This window comes from Poecilia formosa, unplaced genomic scaffold, assembly GCF_000485575.1.
Source record: "Poecilia formosa unplaced genomic scaffold, Poecilia_formosa-5.1.2 Scaffold20, whole genome shotgun sequence".
In the NCBI taxonomy this organism is placed as follows: Eukaryota; Metazoa; Chordata; class Actinopteri; order Cyprinodontiformes; family Poeciliidae; genus Poecilia; species Poecilia formosa.
In genome coordinates this window covers 305,981-328,704 of record NW_006799959.1, presented here as the reverse complement: position 1 = coordinate 328,704, position 22,724 = coordinate 305,981, and the positions used below count along the sequence as shown (strand labels likewise).

General features: G+C 37.6%; 1 protein-coding gene across 5 annotated transcripts in view; it reads right to left on the bottom strand.

Moving 5' to 3' along the window:
- adamts3 (ADAM metallopeptidase with thrombospondin type 1 motif, 3) overlaps positions 1–22,724 on the bottom strand; it is a 144,937-nt gene that overhangs the window by 118,357 nt on the left and 3,856 nt on the right. For all 5 annotated transcript variants that reach the window (XM_016669126.1, XM_016669128.1, XM_016669127.1 and 2 more), the window contains exon 3: positions 15,562–15,965. In XM_016669126.1, coding sequence (XP_016524612.1) covers positions 15,562–15,965 — 404 coding nt within the window. The remainder of the gene's footprint in view (positions 1–15,561; positions 15,966–22,724) is intronic.

The following is a 22,724-nucleotide window of genomic DNA, read 5'->3' as shown; positions in this document are numbered from 1 at the left end:
ACAACTGATTACCTAGGAAAGAAATCCTAGAATTTTTTTCCCCCAACTTTTTTTTATGCCTTAAGAAAATCACACTTTGGAAAAAAAATCCTGACAAAGGATCATAATTCATGCATGAAATGGTTAATATAAATACAACCTGAAATGAAAATATTGGTCTCTTAACTCAGAAAAAAAAAAGATTAAATTCAGAAATTGTATCGTCTTCTGCTCATCTGATTGTTTCACCTGGGAAAGAAACGACACAAATGGTAAAAATACCATCCAGAATCAAAATTAAAAGCAAAATATCATCTGCATAAATGGACACTTTTTGGTCAACATTCCCAAAATGTGCTCACAACTTTCACCGTCCTGTGTAATGAGGAAATGTTTTAATAATTGTTTAGTATTATAATTCAAAAGCGCCGTTAAGACATTAAGAATCTGAAAGTTGTGGATGAGCCTCAGGTCTCCTTCCTGTACGGTGTGACTGGAAAACGTCCAGAGAGATTCACCATGAGGAATCCAGAGCCGATGACTTAACCTCCTCCTCTGACTCACTTCATGTCAGGGAGCAGCAGCTCTATTTAAGGCTCTGCCAGGCGGCCAACACATGGAGGAGGCTCATTTCAGCTGCCTGAGTAAAGACTTACATCTGATGAGGTTAAAACGTAGATGGACGGTAAATCAGGAGCTTTGTCTTCAGGATCAGTTGTGTTTACGTCTCAACAGACAGATCAGCGCCTCATCTCTCCAGCTCCTTCTCCAATCCCACCTGGAACATTTGGTCCGCCTTAAACAGACCAGAGTTCCAGGTGTGGACCAAACAACCGGACCCAGACCCACGTTTTCAGCCGGTCTCGGTCCACACAAACTCTGGTACGGGTCACTTCTGGTGTGAACACAGACCGGTCCGAACCGAACCAACTACAGGAACCGAACCAACTACAGGAAATATACGTGTTTTTGGACTTTATCAGCCACTGTTGTTGGGCATCAATCCAGTTTCCATCAGTCGAGTTTATTTGTGCAGCACATTTCAGCAACATCATAAAAACACAAAAATACAAAGTCAACAACTGAGAAAACCAGTAAATATTACACAACAGAATAACGGTCAGTTATTTATAATGGTTCCACAGCAACTCTGACCAGGAGGGTTTATAGTCTAGTTTTATAGGAACTCAGTGTTTCGGCTGTTTTGCAGTTTTTTGGAAGCTTGTTCCAGATTTGTGGAAGCTGAATGCTGACAAAATGAACCCGTCAGTGTTTCCAACGTCACTGCTGCATGCACTGATTGGTCTGAAATTGGAAATTGAAATTAGTTTAGTTTTATTTCATGTGTATTAAGATATTTGCAGTAGAAACTACTTGGTAAGATTTTGTGTTTTTGCAGTGTGTAACATCTCCTCTTGAATGTTTTGATTTATTATGTTCGATAAGATTGTTAATAGGTTCAAGCACAAATGTGCATTAAAAAAGGAAAATAATGTGAAGTTTGATTCATCCCAATTTATTTTGTGTATCTTAAAGACTCTGGAGCAGTCTTCAACACTTTGTCTCAATATGCAAAAACTGATGGACAGGTCTAAGCGGCCAGTATAAGGGGCTGAAAACTGAAGTCGCTCAACTCCAATTATATCTAATCTTCTGTGGGTCAGACCTGCCAAACTCCTCTGACATGTATGGATTCTGTCACTTTCCTCTGAAGAGGAAAACCCGGCTCTACAGGTTCCCTGTTCACCTGCTCCCTTCTGGATACAAACTGGATCCCAGTAGGGATGTTCCCTCCACACCAGCGCTGCACCTCGGGTTTCTCCTCCTCGCTAATTGGCTGCCGTTACACACCAATTCAAGCCGTGGGGATTTAAAGTGACACAGAGGACAGCGGCGATTCATTCCCAGGTCGTTTGGCAATTTAAGATTTAAGATGTGAAGCTTCATGACGGCCAATTATGTTTTCCTGGTTATTCACCAGATCTGCTTTGTGTGAGAAGCGACTCTACTGTTTGTTGAAGGTCGGTTTCTCATGTCGATATGCAGCATGCAACTTTCATTAAAAAAATGTTTTTACACATTTGTTAAAATTGTCTCCATGTTGTGACAGAAAATCTGTGACAAGATCAATTTCCTCCGACTCTTCCCTGCTGTCTGAAGAAATGTGGGGAGGGGATCATGCTTTCACAGAGGCATGATGAAAGCATGAGGGGGTAGTTTCACTTTAAGTTGTAGATTTGCATGTTTTTCCTGGTAAGCTAGTAGCAGCTTTTCTTTTCTACTTGTGTTAGCTTTAAGCTGCTCGCTAATGATGACTAGCATTGGTTTTAGCCGTTATCTACATAATGCGCTAAATCTTAAATGTTTGCCTGATATATAAAAGAAATAGAGACTAATTGTCAACACTAGATAAGGTCAGGAAAAGTTTCAATTACGAAAAACAAATGGCAAGAGAGAGGGAAGTATTTCAGATATGCTAGCTTGACTCTGAAAACTTAACATGTAGATGTGATGTGGAATTTTGTGTGTTTCGGTTCAGTGGGGTTCAGTGTTAGCTTAGCTAATAGCAGCAGATGCTAATCTACCACAGCGATCGCTTATTAATAATCAAAAAATAAACATCAAGCCTAAAACATGAAACTGTAACGGACTGAATGTTCTGTTCTTTGTGTGGGAAACGTTTGAGTGTTTTTGGGTATTGAATCCTGATTGTGACGTTGTTGCCAGTTGCTATGGCAACGAGATTGAAGAAATGGAGAAAAGTAAAGTGAAACTGTGTTAACCCCATTTCTCCCTGACCGTAAAGACAGCGTCCTCGGAGGCTCCTGCCTGAACCGTCCGTCAGCCTGTCCGTCAGAAACAAAGGGCACGCTGTGAGCCTTTCACACCGTGAGCCAAGCTGTCACTTCTACTGCCCATTTCTCCACAGCTCAGTGTCTCTATGCAGATCCCCGCGTGACCCTCACCACTTCACAGCTTTAAATAATCTCAGGAGATCTCTTCACACCTTGACGAATGATTTCTCCACATTCACAAAGACAAAGCGCCTCTTCTTGCTGCAGATCTTCAGCCATGAAGTTTGTTGTAACCTGGGTTATAACAGTTCTGGGCTTTTCATTATAGCTTAGCTTTATTTCTTTGTGTTTTCTTGTTTGTCTAATCCAGTTGGTTTTGTTAGGTTTTAGAGTGTTTGCTCATTAGTTATTATTAGTTAAGTACTGTTTAGTTTTAGTTTTTATTAGCTAGAGTACCAGTTTTAACTTTCTTTGTATTGTACTGTGATTATATTTACATCCATTAGGTAATAAATACTCAAGAGAAGACAGCATTTAAAAAAATAGATTTAAATTGTTGAACAACCAGATAACTCTGGTGTTTCTCATAAACCTTTGGTGTCACCATTTTATGAACTAACATAAGTGCCAAAATTTGCTCTGTGGGAAAAAAATATATACCATCTCTATAATTTCAGTAAGTTTTAGTTTTATAACACACGATATAGTTCCGGTCAGTTATAGCTTTTTCCCATTGATTATCGTTTTTATTTATTTCAGTTAATGAAAATATTTTCTTGTTATTTCATTAGATTTAGTTAAATATAAAGTTGTAACACTTTAAAGAACTAAAATGGCTGTTCTGAAAATAGGGGAGATATCTTCCAAATAAATTCAGTAAATTTTTAATTATTCTTCAATCCATACTTCCTCTAAATCACATGTCAAACTCCAGTTTCTCTGGAGCTTTTGGGCACGTCTCTTTTTAACAAACCTTAATGAGATAATGAGCTCCTCAGCCTCTAAAGCCCGACTAACTGATGAGGAGACAATTCAACCGTTTGATTGACATCCAAGAGTTTCAGAACACCAAACCCTCACAGACTGACCACAACGGTCAAAGAGTGGCTTTTCAAGCTAACGCTACACCTGATCCACTAACATGCTAGCAGCAGAGCTAATTTTTAGTGTAGCGCTTTAGTTGTCGTTGGCAACATTTAGCGCACTTAGTTTCTCCTAAATAACTTTTTATTCATTTTTTTGGGGGGGATATTTTGTAAGGTTTCAGTTTGATAAAGTTCAACATTTGTGTTGAAGTTTTGGTTGTTCACCATTCCTGTTAGCCGTTTCTATTCATGCTCTTATTTTGAAGTGGAAGAACACAGTTTATGAAGCAGTTCCTCACATTCTCCCTTTATAACCCATAAACTTATAATAATATATCAGACCAAAATAAAAGACACTAGAGAACCAGATATAATTATACCTAAGGGCATTATCAAGATATAATTTGAATGTCTTTCGGATTTAAAGCTGATTTTAAGGACTCCAGTAACCCTAACACACATATAGTAACATACGACTGAAGATGAGAAAATCTGGAAATTAGGTTTTTGTTTCAGATATTTGGGGAAGTGAATAATTTATTTAGTATTTATGGTACATATCACAGATCTGCATCATTAATGTCACATCTTTTCATTCCAACTCTACCGGTCCGAGCCAGTAGAGGTTAAAAAGATGCTCCGACTATAAATGAAATTATCTTTAGAGTCATTTCTGCTCTCTGCATTTCATTTTTACGTAAAAGAGTCAGGAGAATTTCAGCAGTGGATTTCTCCTAGAAGCATTTACTAGATCAGAAAAATCCCAAAATAACAACAGGAAGTTCAGCTGAAGATCTTTTATATGCCTTTGATGGCCAAACTAAGTCTGAATGTTTACTCATTGCTCATGTTCTGTATTTGACTCCTAAGACTCATCTCGAAGCCGCTTCAGAAGCAGATCATTTATTTCTGCCAGCGATTACTCTCACACTCCTCCAGTCCAAAAATATACCAGACATGAGAAGCTTCCTGTCTTTGCCTTTCAGGGTAATGACTTCCCTGAATACCAGAACTATGAACTATGTGAACCATCGGACTTTCCGAGCAGAAAACCTTCAGGGGTGTCATGGATGGGGGGAAAGACGGGAATCAAAGTTTGAATGAACTTTTGAAACGCTGAATTCGGCTTTAGGCATTTAATCGAATCGTTTTTCTGCTGGACTGTGTGATCATGTAAAAACAATAAAAACTAATTTTGTTCTTTGAGTTTTTCTGACAGTTTCCATGCAAACCAGATGTGTCTCTAGAGCCAAACTGTCACCAACAAACACTCAAATTCATTGACTTTATTTATACAAAACAGGAAAAAAATCTTTCAGGTCATGTGACCTTTGATGCTCTCGCTTGCTGAATAGTGCAGATCCATCAGGATCAAGGGTGTGAAATTCAGAATGTTCTGCAGAAATAACATGGGATGTTACTTTTTCCTTCACACTGTCATCTTGTTCTACGTTTCTACAGAAGTAAGAAACTTAGAACTTAGGAAATTAACCAGGAAGTAGGTCAGGCTGTCAGTTTTAATAACATTATATCTGTTAGTTAAACATTATGTATTCTACAGAGATAAATGCATCTTTATCTGGTTTTATTTAACTCAAAACATCCAGTTGATTCATATATTTGTAGAATGAATGTGATTAAAGTTGTTACGTTTTTATGCACTTAATGAATACAAATAAATATTTATTTTTTTAGAGTTTAGTGTACCATAAATTTCAATCAAGGGAAAATTTGCAAATTCTGATTTCTGGATAACTGCCAGTTTTTCTAAATAAAGCCATAATTTGGATTCTATTGAGGTATTATCACTTTGTGCATGTTTATTTTTTTAATTTTCCATTAAATGGATTTCTGGAAAAGTGGTCCATTCAAACAGAGTTTAACAATTTAAAACCAAAGGTTTCTGCTGGTTCACATGAATCTGTGAGAGATTCACGAATGCTTAGAGGAAGCCGTTTCCCCCTCCAGTGTTTACCCCTCAGGCTTTCTGTTTTGGTTCGTCCTCAGCGATCGCTGTCCTCTGGGCTGCAGGAAAGCTCTGAAAACAAACCGCACACTATCTGCTGAACAGCAGAACCAGAACCAGAACCAGAACCGCAGAGGAGATAAAAGAGGCCTGCAGAGGGTCAGAATGTTTCCTCCTGGAAAAATGAAAGGAGGTTTCCAAGAAGCATCAGATCGCCTCAAACATAATTCATCATGTAGTCTCCAAACCGTTCAAATGAGAAAGTCAGGCTGCAAAACGCTTCAAATCAGCAAATATATGATCCATGATGTCTGGTAATTAAACATCATTTACCAAATGAAAATATAAAAGTTCAGTTTCTTCTTTCAATCTATAACAATAATGGGATAAAAATGTGAGAACACATTCTCAGAGATACATAAACTTTAAATTTTAATGAACATTTAACTCTGGAAAACATTTTAAATATAAAATTAAATCAGCAAAACAACAGAAAAAACAAATAAAATCAATTATAAAGTCTCTGTAAATAAAATTATCCCTCATAAAAGAGCTGGTTGAGACCAAAACACCAGACTGAAGACTTTTGTCATCCAGGGTTTGGTAGAAAGAGAGAAAAATAATTAAAATTATAAAAATGGATGGCGCTCATTTTAAATTATTACATGAATAACCAGTTAAATCCCAAAATGTCTCCTGCATAGTAAAAGAAAGCATTTCAATCCCTGGACCTCCCCAACATTTAACACTTTATGTTGGTTATGCTGCAGCAGTTGCTGCCATGTTTACATTTACTTTGATAGGAAATGTAAAAGATGCATCAGTAGAAAACTTTAAAGAATATATGTACATGATATTGTACTTATATTTGTTTATTAAAGTATTTTACTCAATTCCTCTTATACCAGTTTGAGAGAGACATTCACTTCCAGAGATAAAGGCAGGAAGTAAAGAGGTCTGGTCATGTGAAAGTGATATCGCTCCGACAATCTGTTTTATTTTAAAGCTTCAACTAGCAGCCAGAAGCCAAAACACTTTCAGAGCTTCCAAAAGTTAGAAAAAAGTTAATTGATTTATTTATTGTTAATTAAATAAATTGATTTATTTAATCAATTTATTTGATTTATTTATTTATTTATTGACTAGTTACTGCTTTTGAAAAGTGATCATTCTTTAAGTTTCCCCTGAGAAATGCAGGCCAACAACTTTTCATGAAGTGAGCATTATTACTCTACAAATGAAATGTTTTGATTTACCTGCATTTTGATCATAATGGAATCACTTCTGCTGCACACAGACCCACTAAAGCAGATGGAAAATTTAAGGGTCAGATGTTTTATGTTGTTTAAAAGAACAGCTGACATGAGGCAGCATGAAGGCCGACTCCCACTCCGAGCAGAGAGAGGGAGGTCAGCCACGCTGCTGCTGGAGGAAGAAGCAGCTTAATGCAGTAAAGACTTCCAGACTGCAGACTGGCTATAATTAAGAAACAGTAAAACCCACACCTACTGTGGGCCAGAGCTGCCACTTGAGATCAAAGCCAGCAGCTTTTTCATCAGAAACCCCTGATTTGGTGACTGTTTGATGTTAGCAGTGCTGCATGCTTTGCATTTAGGCTGCGAACGAAAGGAAGGAGCAGCGTTCACGTTCCGCATCAAAGCAAACGTACAAATTACATGGCAGTAATAGGAAGGTACGTTACAAATTGTTCTTCCTAAAAGTCGCCCCGAAGGTTTTAGGACAGGAAATGTGACGGAATCCAAAATAAGGAAACATTAAATTTCTCACATTTGACCTGCTTTGCATCCAGAAGCAGAACCGAAGACTAGGGGCGCACCGATTTATCGGCCAGCCGGTTTACAGGAGCCGATTTCCTTAACTTTGGGACATCAGTGATCGGCCAATACTTCCATGTGAAGCTGATCTTATCTCACCTTTAGACCTCAGAAAAGGTCTAAAAATCAACCACTGTCTTCTTCTGCTCTGCTGTGAGGTTTGAAAAACCAGCCCACCTGGTCATGTCTGCTCAGTTACGGTCCCAGTCACCCAGCTCAGACATTTTCACGCTATATTTAGTGACATTTCAGATAAAAAAAAAAATGGAGTCGGCATGTCAGGCTTTTTAAACATCGGGAATCAGAGATCGGCCAGAAAACTGCAATCAGTTCACTCCTGGAGAGACTCGACAAAATTCAGCTTCTATGATCCTCAACTCTGGAACAAACTTCAGAAAAACAGCAAAACAGCTGAAACACTGATTCCTTTAAATCTGTGTGGAGCTGCTTTTTAACCATAATAAATGCAACATTGACCAACATATTTGACGTGTTTTGATGATTTTGACACTCGATGGTTTCTCAATTGCTGACTGTATATTGTCTTTATGAGTTTTTATTTTTGTGGTTTTTTGATGTGTTTTTAAGTGCTAAGAAAATTATATAATTTTTCACAATATTTTTTTTACTTGATACCCAAAAACTTAAGGTAATAATTTGGGGATTTCTTCAGCTTAGCCTTACAGACTCGAGGTAAAAGGCAGCCTTCCTGCAGATAAGAAATAATGTTGGCTTTTATGACCTGAGCCATTCCTTGTTCTCACCATGTTCATTTGTAAAGCTGTGTCTTATAAACTTTGTTTTATTACACAAATTTCCTAATTAAATACTTATTTACTGTGATTTCCAGAACCTGATTTCTTGCCAAAGCAACATTTCAGCCCCTACATTAGAGGCTAACGATGTGCTGCTAAAAACGTGACGCTATTTAACTTTAACTTGCTTTTGTGCAAAGTAATTTAACAAAGAACTTTTGTTCTCTCAGTTTATGGAGCATTTTTTCCCACCACAGAATCGGGTCCGTCTGTAGAACAAAGCAGCCTGAGGGCCAGAAGATTGATTTATTGTGGGTGTTGGACATTTTCTGAAGATTTTCTGAATATAATAACACACCGCAGATGATAAATATTACTAAATTTGAATCAATTACACAAAGTGGCAAGGCTGCTTCTCTGGAAAGTTGTTTTCATATCCAATCATTTCTACTGGCAGTGAAACTGACTAGTGCTGCAGTTTTCAGATTTCTCAGCTAAATCTAGTAAAGTTTGACTTCACTGTGAGATGAGACTGAGTTTTGATGGCTTTTTATTTAATCACAAGAATATCTTAACAGCAGCATTAAAAAAACAAAAACTTTTAACACCTTTAGAACTCAATTTTCTGCCTTCCAGAAGAAAAATACATAAAATATAAGAAAATAAATAAACTGCTTCGTAAAGCTCTGATCAAATAAAAATGGTCATCGCAAAGGTGAAAAAAATTTATTTTAAATGTCATACACTTTTGTTTTTAGCTCTACGAATCAAAAACTTGAAGGTGGATCCACTGTTTTTTACGCCCGTCTTCATTTTACTGAATTTCAAGTTTAAAATGCAAAATGAGTTCCGATAAAACACGATAATTATTTCCTAATGACTGGATACATTAATAAAGTTTTATGGTTAACCCTGAGAAAATACGGCAATAACGACCAAAGCCAAAATAATCCCAATATTCCATCGTTCAGCATTTTAATGGACATTTTTCATCCGTTCTTTTCTGCTTTTGTTGCTTTTTGTAAGAAACTTGAATTAGCAATTAGCTCAACATGCTGTGAAAAACCTCTAACCCCTCTTCACATTTCTTTTGTTTTTGCTTTTTTTGTCAGGAACCAGTAAAATAGTGTTTCATTTTTAAGGGGAAAAAATCAGTTCACAATGACGGGAGATATTATATTGGCTGTGTGTCGACATGTTTTTTTCATCTGCTCTGTTTAGCTCTTGGCATAGCGATAGCTGTGCAGAAAGCAGCTGAAATGCCACTTGATAAATTTTACTGCGTTCAAAGCAACGCAAGTTTATGAAGCCAAATAAGTTTTTCTTTAGGTTTTGTCTGTGTGGGATTGCCTGGAACACAACTGAGAATGTAGCAACACAAATCACCAACAAGTCGTATCAAAACATGCTAACGTTAGCCTAGCATTTTTAGACAACTGTCCCTCATAAAAACTTTTAACATAAGATAAATCATGTAAGGTTTTCCTATTTCAGTGCATTTAGGACTAATATAACTTATTAATTTCCCCGAAAAATATTATTTTTCTATTCAGATTCTGATGTTTGTTCTTATTTCATTCATATTTCTGTCTTCAAGGTAAAATTCAGATATACCAGCTAAAACCCATGAGAGAAATGTTAATAGGTCTAGTAAGGTGATGGACAGTCTGTCTCTGTACGGCGCAGAGACAAACTAAATCTTTAGTAACCGTTCTGCCCACATCTCCAGATCTGATGCATTTCAGTCAATATGGAGCCTTAAAATGTGAAAACAAGGGCCACAAATCTTTGAGATTTTTGTAATAATCAGTTATTTTATACAAAAAGAGCAGTTTTCTAAACACTTTGGTTATGATGTTTTCTGCCAAGGGTTTTAAATGTTTTATCCACATTCAACATTTTACTTGAACTGCAGAAAGTTCTGACTTTAAAAACGTAAACATCCTAAAAGTTAGCTTAAAGCAAAGCAAGCCAGAGTTCAGACTCTTTTTTTTGGAAAGAAAATCTTGATGCAAGCGCTTTGCTGCACAGCTGCGTGTCGAAGGTCAGCAGGTTAATGTCAAAAACGTTTGTCAATGTTTTAAAAGTCTCAGAAAATGCAGACCATTATATTATGGTAATCATAATGCCAGGGATCTATAAACACAGCTCAAGGTCGGCTGTGCAGCCGTGGGCGACGCGGCGCTTTAAGGCACAAAGGAATACATTAAACCAAACACATCACTTCTGTCTGAACGGGATATTCACTGACAGTTTGAATAAAACTTTTCATATTCCTGCAAAATTCTCACAAACTGATTTTACGACAAACTTACATTATGTTACTTATTGCAAAATGTTTGTGTCTTTTTAATGTTTTCTAATCTTCTACACAAGATCTCACCGTTTTGTTTTAGTTATCAATCTTTTCTATAAGAGCAACGAATCAATGATGAGGTCATTAAAGAGCTGCTGCCATTGATCAGGTTTTAAAAATAATGATAGGGCTCATAAATCCTACAGTTTGCACGATTATGTGATGGTATTCAGGTGTTTTTAAGGTTTGGTGTAACTTATTGACTATTCTTATCTCAATTTTTAACTATTGTTACAGTTCTTATCTTAACCAGTTACAGGATCAGCTAAATGGAAATTAGCTAACAAATATAACTGATATTAAATGTAACCAGTTACATTTACTTGAGTAACTTTTTTGAAAAACAAAATGTATTTTTACTATGCTGTACTTTTTACTATTACCCGAGTAATTTTATTATGAAGTATTTTTACTCTAAACTGAGTAAAATTTCTGGATTTTCTACCCACTAAATGAAAAACAAAAATGTTTTAATCAGATATTCACCAGACACAGACACACACCTGCAGATTTTGATGAACTTTCATAAGTTTTATGTTTAAAAAAAAACTGATTTGGAAATTTTTCTTGTTATTTTTGTTCCTTATATGAATTATTGATATTTTGGTTCTTAAAATACAGAAATTTTCACTTAACTTTATATTTTGGTCAGTCTGATGATGTAATGTTTAACTATTAAATGACTGATAATTCGATCAGCTACTCAGACTTTTTATTAAATACTTTATTCTTAGTTTCTTACATAAAATATGTTAAAGTAATGCTACTCTTACTTGAGTATAATTTTTGGCTTCCTGCCCGCCTCTGAGCATCTCTCATAGCAAAGGGACCAAACATGTAAAGATGAACTATTTTGATATTTACTGAATTCCTCAGTGGAAAACTTTCAGGATAAAAAGTGAAAATATTTCCAAATAAATAATCTTATTATTGACACAAACCTAAAAACTAACAGAAATTTTACAACCTGGCCTGGAAATCCATGTTTTTCTTTTTACGTCAGCTTTTATTTTAGTTGTTAGTAAAAATAATTACATTCATGCTCCTGGACTGATGATCTGTAATGTAGATAAAACATCTCTGACTCTGTGAAATGAATGTTGAAGAAAGCAGTGTTTTCTTTTGAGGCGCCGTTTTAACAGCTTCCTTCACCTGAGTCCTGACAGGCCGCCATGACGGCTTCAGGTGTGAATCTCCTGTTCGTCCTCAGAACAAACCAAGTGAATCTGACCAGCAGCGACTCTCTACAGGCAAAGCTGCTGTGTTTGCTACGATCTCCCACCAAGGCGGAAAACGTCTCCTTCTGGGCGTTTTATGAACGGTCTGTTCCCAAACAGGAACAGAAAGTTTTGGAAGAATCCATCAAACATCCTCCGTTCACAGAACGAAGATCCTGATGTTTTCCCCAAACACAAACAGACATTTTAGAAATTTATTTGTTCCCATTTTGATTTGAAGCCTGAATTAATTGTGCAACATGTCACTGAGAGAAGTTGGGCAACATTGTTTTTTTCTCTGCTATTTGACACATGTACAGTCAGAAAACAGAAGCTAGGTGCTGCTAATCAAATACACCAATCAAAATGGCCGCCTCTATATTATCAAGAGCTGTAGCCACTGACCTGGAGGAAACCTGACAAAAACAATATACAAGACGACAGACATGTGATCAATATCAATATTTGATAGTGTGATAGAATATTAAATTCAGAACAACACAGCATTCTGGGAAATGTAGGCAGATTAGCTGCTCAACCTCTACAAGCTAAGCTAGGTTGGTGGCCTGAGGGAACCCACTCACTCTTTGGTTGCCTAGCAACAACCTGCTGGACAACAAGCTGTTTCAAGTTACTCCCCTAACTGTGGTTGCCTAGCAACAGCCTGTTGAGTAACTTGTAACAGTTTTAGGTTTTGCCATCATCCCTCAAAGCTGCTTAAAAATAAAAAACAAGACTGGATAAAACAGGAAACGCTACACCACCAGCTTGGCAGCATTTCAGATAATTACAACAAAAAACTAATCAATCATCAATATCGACTGATATGAAACAGTTAACTCGTGATGCATGTTTCAGCCGTATCATCCAGGCCTGGCAGGAGTTTTAGCCACAGAGAATATTTCAATCCACTTTTTTTATATGATGGAAAAATCTGGTACTTGGTTAGATTTTGTGGAAATTAGAAGTCAGAAGTGGATATTATTGAGTTTGTTTTAATTCATCATGCGATTGATTGATTGATTATTGCAACAGGTCTGGTCACCCAGTCAACCATGAACTCTTTTTGTTTATCAAAGTATTAGAAAGTCTGAAATTTCAATTTAAATCATTTTGGCCCAAACTGGATCATCAACCAGACAATAAACAACAAAATGGCTGAAAAAAGTAAGATAGAAATCCGGGATCAAGGTAATGCAACAGATCTGAATAATGTCTGAAGTGTCTACAAACCTCAGTGAAGTGAAGCAATAATTACGGATGAGTCACGTTTTCTGCAGTAACGGGAGCAGCAGATCAAATCTGACAGTAAACAGCTACTAACAGATTTATTGCTGCTAACAAAGCACACCCATGAATCATCATACAGGTGGATTATACAAGTCATCCTGCAAACTTTGCCAATCACTTAGAGATTAATACTGAGGTGCAGAAGATCCACATTTTCTCAAAAAAGCACCAAACTACGTTGTATTTCAGTCTCTAACTTGGGCAAAGATGCCACACTGAAGAATGTCACAATGTGCTTTTTAAAAATAACTCTGGTGTTCCCGTCAATAAATACGTCCCAGCGGAAACCAAACCCATCAATAAATGATTCCTGCTAACGAGTAGCCGCAGCTCCCGTCTTGAGGTGAACGCTTCTGGTTTGGCGTTTTTAATGGATCTGTTTTCAGAAACATGAATCTCCTGCCGCTGCAGAGCAGAACAGAAGCAGGAGTTACAGAAATTTAGCTTCAGTGTTGGGGAGAACAATTATTTATCGCAACAGGCAACATAAACAGCTGCAACTGTTGTCTGGGCTCAGACACTGACTGGAAACAAAACTTCCTGGAATGGATGCAATAATAAACTGGAAACATAAGTTTATCCGCATGGTAACGGTGGAAATAATAACAAAATAAATTATTAATCCATATTGATAACTGAGTCGTATGTTAAAGATTTTTTCTCATATATGCAAATTTCATTTTTAAGGGGCCTAAAAAAAGTTTAGGGCCCTAAATGTCTTAATACTGTGAAAAACCTCTAAAAACATTTAGAAGAGCCTATTTAACATACCATAATATGCATCAACAGAAGATAACATCTTCAGTCTTCCTTGTGTCTATGGCTTTCATCCAATCAGCAGGAAGGAAGAGTAAAGGCGATCCTGGATTGGCTGCTTAGGAAATGCCAGCCAAAGGCGTGGCAAGCAGCATCTTTCCTGCTTTTTTTATTTTTCAAATATTTTAGATTTACTTTGTGAAATAATCTACAAATATGGCGGATATAATTTGGAGTTACTTTCCACAGAGAAATCTGTAAATACTGAACCTTGAACGGGTGGCCTGCTGCATTTCAGTTTATGTTGAGTCTATTTTAACCCATGAGACCAGGTCAGACTCAGCCTGCTAACAATGGCACGGCTAACAGACTGGAAAATAAATGTCTTTCAAAATAAAAGCAGAACAGCCTGATTCATCCACAGAGTTAGCGCTGCTAAGGCTACGTTCACCTTCACCTCTGCAACATCATCTTCTCCTTCATCTCCTCAACATGCATCACCAGAAACTACCAACTTCACAGAAATAGAAAGTAAATCGCTGGAAACTTCTGCTTGGACTTCCAGCAGACTGTTGGACATGATCGATTTCTCTGATTTTCTGATTTCTCTGATTTTACTCTTTATACGTATATGTTTGAGTAAAATGGACATCGTTCTTCTATTCCATCATCTACTGACATCTGTCTGAAATTCCAAGCAAAAATTTTGTGTTTATTTGCAGAAAATGGTCAAAATAACAAAAAAGATGCTGTGCTTTCAGACCTCAAATAAGGCAAAGAAGGCAAGTTCACATTCATTTAGAAACAACGATACTAATGTTTTAACTCAGGAAGAGTTCAGAAATCAACATTTGGTGGAATAACCAGGAGCTTTTCAATGCGGTTCAGTGCAGAAGTCTCTTCATGTTTCCCAGTTTTTATATTTTCATGTTTTGTTTCCAGGTTTCCTGCTGGCTGCTTGAGGAAATCTAAAGAGATGCAGGATGTAATATTCCCATCTTTGACTAAGACACTGTGTACATGATGTAAAACGTTTGGTTTGTTTGAAACTCATAAGTGGCTTAACTTGACATTAACTTCTCCATCAACCCCTAAACCAATAAAATGCAGACTTTGTGACTTTTTTCAGGCTGGGAACTCGACCGATTCTGTTCCTAAACATGGAGATGTTTGAGTGCTTCACTCCACTCTGGTTCTGGCTGGAGTTGTTCCCAGATTCCCATTCAGATGTTTTACGAGGGTTGATAGGAAGGAGACGTTTGTCAGGCACAATAGGAACTCGTGTTTTATGCTGGGAAGAGGTCTGGAGGAAACCTGTTTGTGAGCAGTCACCCGTTAAACTCCCGCACGTCACAGAGTGTCTCCCAAAACAATGTGCCATAAAAATGCCGAGTGCTGACGTAAAGAAAGGCTGAACTCAAGAGTTACAGACATCCACAGCACTTGATAAGGTCATGGAGCTTTGTAGGGAAAAGAAAGGCATTCAGGAGATGTAGAAGCAGGACTTTACAGCCGAGAGGGACTTACCAGTCCATCGCAGTTGTTAATGGCAACCATGGCTCCGGGGACGTCAGTGATGTCACCGATGAAGGTGCAGTCCGTCTTCAGCAGCTCCCGCTGAAGAATCCTCTCCGTCGCGTCGGTCCGGTTGGCGCCCGCCGTGGCGTTCCCAAACTCCAGAACCTCATCGTGCCACTCCACCATCGCCCCGGGCGCCACCAGCCGGTCGTTGGGCCGCAGCCGCAGGTGGAACTCCTTCCCGAAGGCCGTGATGTTGAAGAAGAGTCTCTGCTCGGACCCAGAGGGAAACGCGTCCCTCCTCACGCGCTGCTTGTGCGTGGCAGACAGCAGGTGGGACAGGTAGTGACCGTGGGAGTCGGTGCTGAAGGGCGTCACCAGGCCGTACTCCTTCAGCCGGCTCCTCAGCTGGTCTGGCAGAACAAACACACAACAGGTTCTTCAAAAAGCAGCAGCAGAACAGACAGCTGCTTCCTGTTTCAACAAGAAAGATTGGTAATCGAGATCAACCAGAAAACTGCAATCAATGCACCCACAGTTTCAACTTACTCAAAGTAATTATCTCAAGCAGAAAGTATCCCGATATTTAAAAGCAGACGTGGGTAGAATACCGAAACAAAATCCTGGCTTACCGACTGATCTTGTAGGATTTTATGTAAAATAAAACTGTGAACTAATCTTTAAAATAAAACTAAAGAAGTGAGGGAGTGAGAAAAATTAGCTATTTTGTACCCATGATGGTTGATTAGTTGGTGGGACAGATGGGAGAACTCTACATTGTTTTCAACGTTACACTGCGAAAACACAACATCTTAAAGTATTTTGGTCAAATTTCTAGTGCAAATATCTTAGCAAACTTTAAATAAGACAAAACTAACTTACAAGCAACTTTTCAGCAACATATACGAGCTTATTTTAGGTCAATAACACCTTAATATTGAAAAGAGTTCTGGTTCCATTGACACTTATAAGACATTTTCCCATGTTATAAATAAAATAATGGTACAAGTACTTTTTCACAAATATTAAGAAATTATTGACTTACAACAAGCTCCCGTTTCCTTCTGAAAACTTACTTTCTCAGTACACTTGTTTTCTTAGTAAATATAACCAAAACAAACATGCTAAGCTAGCGCTAGTGGGGAAAATGAGTCGTGATTTTTTACCAAAGACAGAAGAGAAATCCTAGAACCGCTAAAATCTGACACGGCTCCATTTGTAAAGGAAGGGAAGCTCAGAGTCTTCTTCAGAGGTTTTGGTGTTTGTTCCTTCAGTGGTTTTTTATTCAGCGCCCCCACAGGCGAGGAGGGGAACAGCTTGCTCAAAGGTGGACAGTGGAAGAGAACCAAAGCAGCTAGTTAGAATAAATGTATATGTCTAGCTGACTGATTTGTTCTGTCAGCAAGCTAGCACATATATTCTTTTCTAGCTAGCTAGATTAATTCTATTGTTATTGAAATTATTGAAATTATTAAAACTGCAACATAATTCAAATATTTCTATTTCGGGGAAAAAAGAAAAAACAATCTGATGAATATTAAAATCTAATCATCATCTTGACAAAAAAAAGCACTGAAGCAGGTGTCACAAAGATAAAAACTAATTATATCTGAGGCGCAGGACGCAGTTTACAGATCACAGTGGGCATAAAGAAAGAAAAAATATAAATTTGACATACTTAGCATAAAATACCTGCAGCTTTTTACAGCTGTGACACCATAATAATACACACTGTGAGCAGCTTTAACTCCATACGCAGCCGGCTTCCTTCATTATAAACACGTCTGACAGGCAGCAGAAGCAAACCACAGATATGTCTGGGGGTTTGAATGTGCAAGGAGATCCGGGACAGAACATCCTTTTAACGGAACATTTACAAAGTCTGTCCTTAAATCATGTCAGCGTCGGCCTCTGCTAACGTCAGCGAGAAGGCTGCTTGAGATTTCCACCTGAAATCTTGAGCAACATCTGCAGGACTGATGTAATGCTCAGCATCATGACATGCGTTTCCCAACAGAGTGCTTCAACAATAAAGCTCCTGTGACGAATCTTTGAAAGATGAAATATTCTTGGTGCCAGGGGTCTCTAGGCACATCCAAGAACTAAATTCACTTCTGTGTGCTGAAATGTTATGCTTGTGTAAGCCTCTGCAGGATTTAAACAACCATTTCTCCCACCTAAAAGAAGAAACGGAACAATTTCTGTGCATTTGAGTTTTCTACGTAGAGAATCAAAGAGAATACATTTTGATTCTGGGCAAATCCTGAGTTATATATAAAACAATCTCTAAACATACAGTGAACAGAAAAGAGTTTTTATAATGTTTGATGCAAATCTATTGCACTTGATTAACTGAGTTTCAGTCGTAGGTCAGACGTTGCGAAAACCCAAAGGTTTATTTAGTATGTCAAATATTAAAGTTTATAACAGCATAATTTGAAAAACAGACTGAATAAACACTGGCACATCTAAATAAATTAGAAGTTAATTAGTTCAGCGATCCAATTCAAAAAGTAAAACTCGTTTTCTGGTAATTTGTGATTACCACTTAACAGCTACTGAACAACAAGTATTTAATTTCTGAGAAAATTATAATATTACTTTAAACCAATTTAAAATACAGAGATTATAGTACAGAAATGTTTTGCTATAACTATAAAGACGACAGTCATCAACACACTCCATAGTGTCTACAGACAGCAGCTAGGTATAGTAGTGGAAAGTTAAGTGGAAGGAAAAAGTATGGTAGAACAGACAGCTGAAACCCTATTCTGTGTGCAATACAGATATCAAAGTTTCAACATCTAAACTAAGTTTATATGAATTTAATTTTCCAATGACATTTATTGAGATTTTGCTTGTGAGTTTATCAGGCGGATGTTGTTTGTGGTTTCTGGAAAAAGAGACAGACTTTAATAGCTCAGTAAATAATGGTTCCTCAAAGACACATCGTTGTTATTTACTAGAGATCATACACATTTTTACTAACATTTTTATGGCACACGATCAGGGTCCTTGTCAGTAGAAAGAAACGGAATAACTTTTCGCCAAAACTATTTTTAGAATCTGAGGAATTTTCTGGTAAAAATTATTTCCAAGCTCCAAAAGCTGAAAATTTGCTAGAAAAAAATCTGACATTTTGATATTAATCTCAGAAATGTTTTAGAAGAAACTTGGAAATTTTGGAGTTTAAAAACTGTGTAGAAGAGTATGATGTTTCACAAATCCACTAAATATCTATAAAAGTTAATATATTTCTGAACTAAATAATCTGCAGCTCAAAGTATCTGGCTCAGGAAAAGCATTCTTAATTTATCTTTCCTCAAATACCCAAACCAAACAAAAACAAACTCTGGATGTGTAGAAAATGTGAGAAAATGTGAGAAAGTGTTCAAACGTTTCCTGCATGGCTGCAGCTGAACACTTTACATTTACATGCAGATCAAGCAGAGCTCAGAGTAAAACCTGTTACATTATTCTGAAAGGTCACCACTTCACAAGCCATCAGCACTTTGGCTTCACATTCATGGGAAAGTGATTTAAAAACCGTTTCAATGTATTTTAATGTGAAGAGATAAATTCTTACAATAAGCAAACGCCTGGTTGGAAAGTTTTGCTCAGAAAAGCTAAATTAATGCAAGAAATCCTGAAATCTGAATGTATTCTGAGCTATTCAGGAGTTTAATACTTATAATGTGTTAAATATTTATACAATATATCATCCTAACCTTCTGCAAGAACAATATTTTCCTTTATTGTCGTATTTTTTATATTTCATATGCAGTTTTGTTTGAAGTAGCAGTCCAACCTCACTGGTTGTGATAATATATATATATATTTCTACATTAGAAATAATTCCCCAGCAGCTGGTTGAACTGGTGAGCTTTATTTTCTTAATGTTTTTAAAACAACATTTAAGTGCAATAACATTGTCAACCACATAATTTATTATCAGTTTTACAGGTTCACATTTTCTTTAAATCATATGTAATAAAGGCCATATTGACTTGTAAACAATCTTATAATCAAACTTCTTTATTTGAGTCAGAATTACTTTCCAGTAATTGAGTTAAATAGACTTAATTAATTTCTGAGATGAAATGTAAACACCGAAATAAAGAAGATCTAAGTTGGAAGACATTTTTTAAAAATCTTTTAAATTGAACATCATTTCTCTTATGAAAAGTTATTTCAGACCTGAACTGGCATATTGTAGCTAACATTAAATTATATTTTCATATCAGCTGCTACCGATGATGTGTTTAATACTGAAGCAGAGAGAAAAAAAGTTTGTTGGGGATGGAAAACATAAAGTAGGACGATCTCAATAATCTGCAAATCAGTTTACATCATTTATCATTTTTCTCTTTTTTCCCAAAACCTGGATGATAAAGTTTTCAGTCTGATGATTTTGTCTCAGCTGTAGGAGTGATTTTGTTTACACAGACTTCATAATTCATTTTATTTGTTGTTTTAAATATTTAAAATGTCTTCCAGTTCCAGAGTTAAATGTTCATAAGAATTTCAGAGTTTATTTATCTTGCATTATTGTGGCACTGCTTGAAAGTTACATAACAATAGTATCGTTTATTGCAATAACTTCTGGGACAATTTATCATCCAGTAACTTTTATTAGGCCTTCAAATGCTTTAAAATACAGAAACGAAAACAGGAAGTTTTAGGCTACCTGGTTACCCAATAAGAATATTTATCTGTTCAGAGTCCAAACACACAGGAAGCAAACATGCAGAAAGACCCAGTCTGGGATTCAAACTCAGCACCTTCTCCCTGAATTTTCCCCAATTAATTCACTTAATTAAATAACTATAATCCACATAAAAGTCTCGTCTAACTGGAGCATTTTCATAAAACCTGACTTTGAACTGAAGCTCAGAGCAGCATAGTAAACCCAGCCAGACGCCGGATGTGCTAACCCCTTAGCTGTAATGCTAGGTAGGCCATGTGCTTATTTTTTCCACCATGTGGAAGAAAACGGCCCTGAACACACGAGTCAAGCAGCATCTGGGTTTCAGACCAGCAGGATTGATGGCGTGGAGCAGCCAGCCCAGTCCCACTCCACCTCAGCCCAGTAGGAAACCAGTGGATGACGTCAAGCACGCTGCTGCTCAGGCAGAACCAGGAAATGCAGAGGAACCGATCGACCCGGGCTGCACCTGCCCGCCGAGCCAGAAGTGGGTCGGCTCCATGAAACTCAGACATGCTGGTGGTTATGGCTTCTCTGCAAGTCACTCAGTAAAACCACTGAATATAGGAGGTTTTTATACCATCAGCACAGAGGATAAGTCTGAGACTCGCTTACCATTTAACATGTACAGATCAGGGTTACGGGAGAAAACATGGCTCTTTTCCTCAGAAATCTCCCTTTACCCTTCAGAGATTAAAGTCACAGTTTGGAAAGAAAAAAGTCAGAATTAAAAAATTAAATCAAGAACCACTGAAGGAAACGACATGAAAACCTCTGAAGGAGACTCTTAATTCTTCATGAAACTTAAAGACGGCGTGGTGTCAGGAAACAAGCTATTTCTCCTGCTAGAGCTTTTATTTTGGCTGTATTTACCCAGAATGCCCTGCACTGTAGTCCACTTCCTGCTTTTGGAGCCATCTCCAGTCCAGTTGCGTTCACATAAGCATTCAAACCAGACCAGAGTTCCCTTCAACCGGACTGAGGCCGAGGTTTGCCTCGGTCACACATCCCCAAACAAACCGGACTTAGTCCAACAAACCAGAGTATGGTTAAAGCGCACTAAACGGGACTGGTGTGAATGCACCCAAAGTGTTTTCAGTCTGACACCAATAAAAAGCTTCACCTTTAATCCAGACAGTGACTCCAAACATTCAGCCAGAGCTCCAGCAGGACGCTTCAGATCAGGTTTATGATCCTGTCTAGACATTAATTCAGCTGAAATTCTCTGACAAGAATAAAATATTGCTGCTTACGTTTAAACCTGAGCAAAGTGGATTTATCCTGCAAACAGGTAAAGACATATTCCAGAAAGCTTCATGTCTGTGATTGCAGCTAAAGTCAGTTTGACAAAGTGCTGACTCAGGGCGTCTGAGTGCAGATGCTTCCCATGCTGTACAGGTTTTATTTTTAATAGGAGAAAAATACTAAATTATGTAAAACTTTTTGTTGGTCTGACACAAAGTTCCATAAAATGCATTTCTGGTTTTAAACGTGATGAACTGTTTGGACGTTCAGGGTGTCTGAATACCTCAGCAAGACGCTGTAAAAACACTGAAAAACCCCCACAAAATCTTAGCAAGTATTTTGGTCTCTTTTCTACTGCAAACTTCTCAGTTTTGTATTATTTCAAGTTTACTAACTTACAGGTAACTTGGCAGCAAGAAGCTTGTTTCAAGTCAATAACTCCTTAATATTAGTGAAATCGCATCTGTTCCATCGGCAGATTGTTTAATTTAAAAGAGGATTAACATGGCTGCCGGTGTGAATGCACCCTGAGTCAAGTCCTATTGGCAAATAAAGGCATAATCTGCAGGGCTGCCACCTTAGATTTTGTTAAACATAATTATTCCTGCACATTTTGTCCCACTAAATAAACATACTCAAATTGTACATTAGAGCTTTTTCAGGTTTTTAATGCTTTCTTTGTTGTTAAAGCCATAAAAATGCTAATAAAAACCAGTGGCAGAAACAGTGCTCATGCTTCAAGCCTCATTAGAGCAAATATTTCGCAACATTTTATGTATTTCCCATAAAACTACAGTAAAGAGTTCAGCGTCCTGCTGTCTGATTTAATAAACCAGTCAGACATGTTTCTGTTCCAGCATGAAGGGGGTAGAAAAAAGGTGAAAAGTTAAGCAGAAACCACATGAAGTGAGGACAGCAGCTGCTTTACAAGGCTGATAAAGGCCACAGAGAGCCAACACACTGCACACTGCCCAGCGCTGCCCCGCTGCGCGGCGGCCCGGACGTGTTCAGGAGATAACTGCAGACGTAAACGGATCCTACGTGGACCGGCTGCAGCTCGCCGGTCCCTCAACCTCACAATGGAGAACAGATGTGCAGGATTTAGAGGTGGAATTCTCTTTCCTGTATAACAAAGCCCTTTAAGCAGTCGCAATATAAGTGTGTGTGAGTCGGAGGAGTCAGGAGCGTGTGTGTGTGTGTGTGTGTGTGTGTGTGTGTGTGT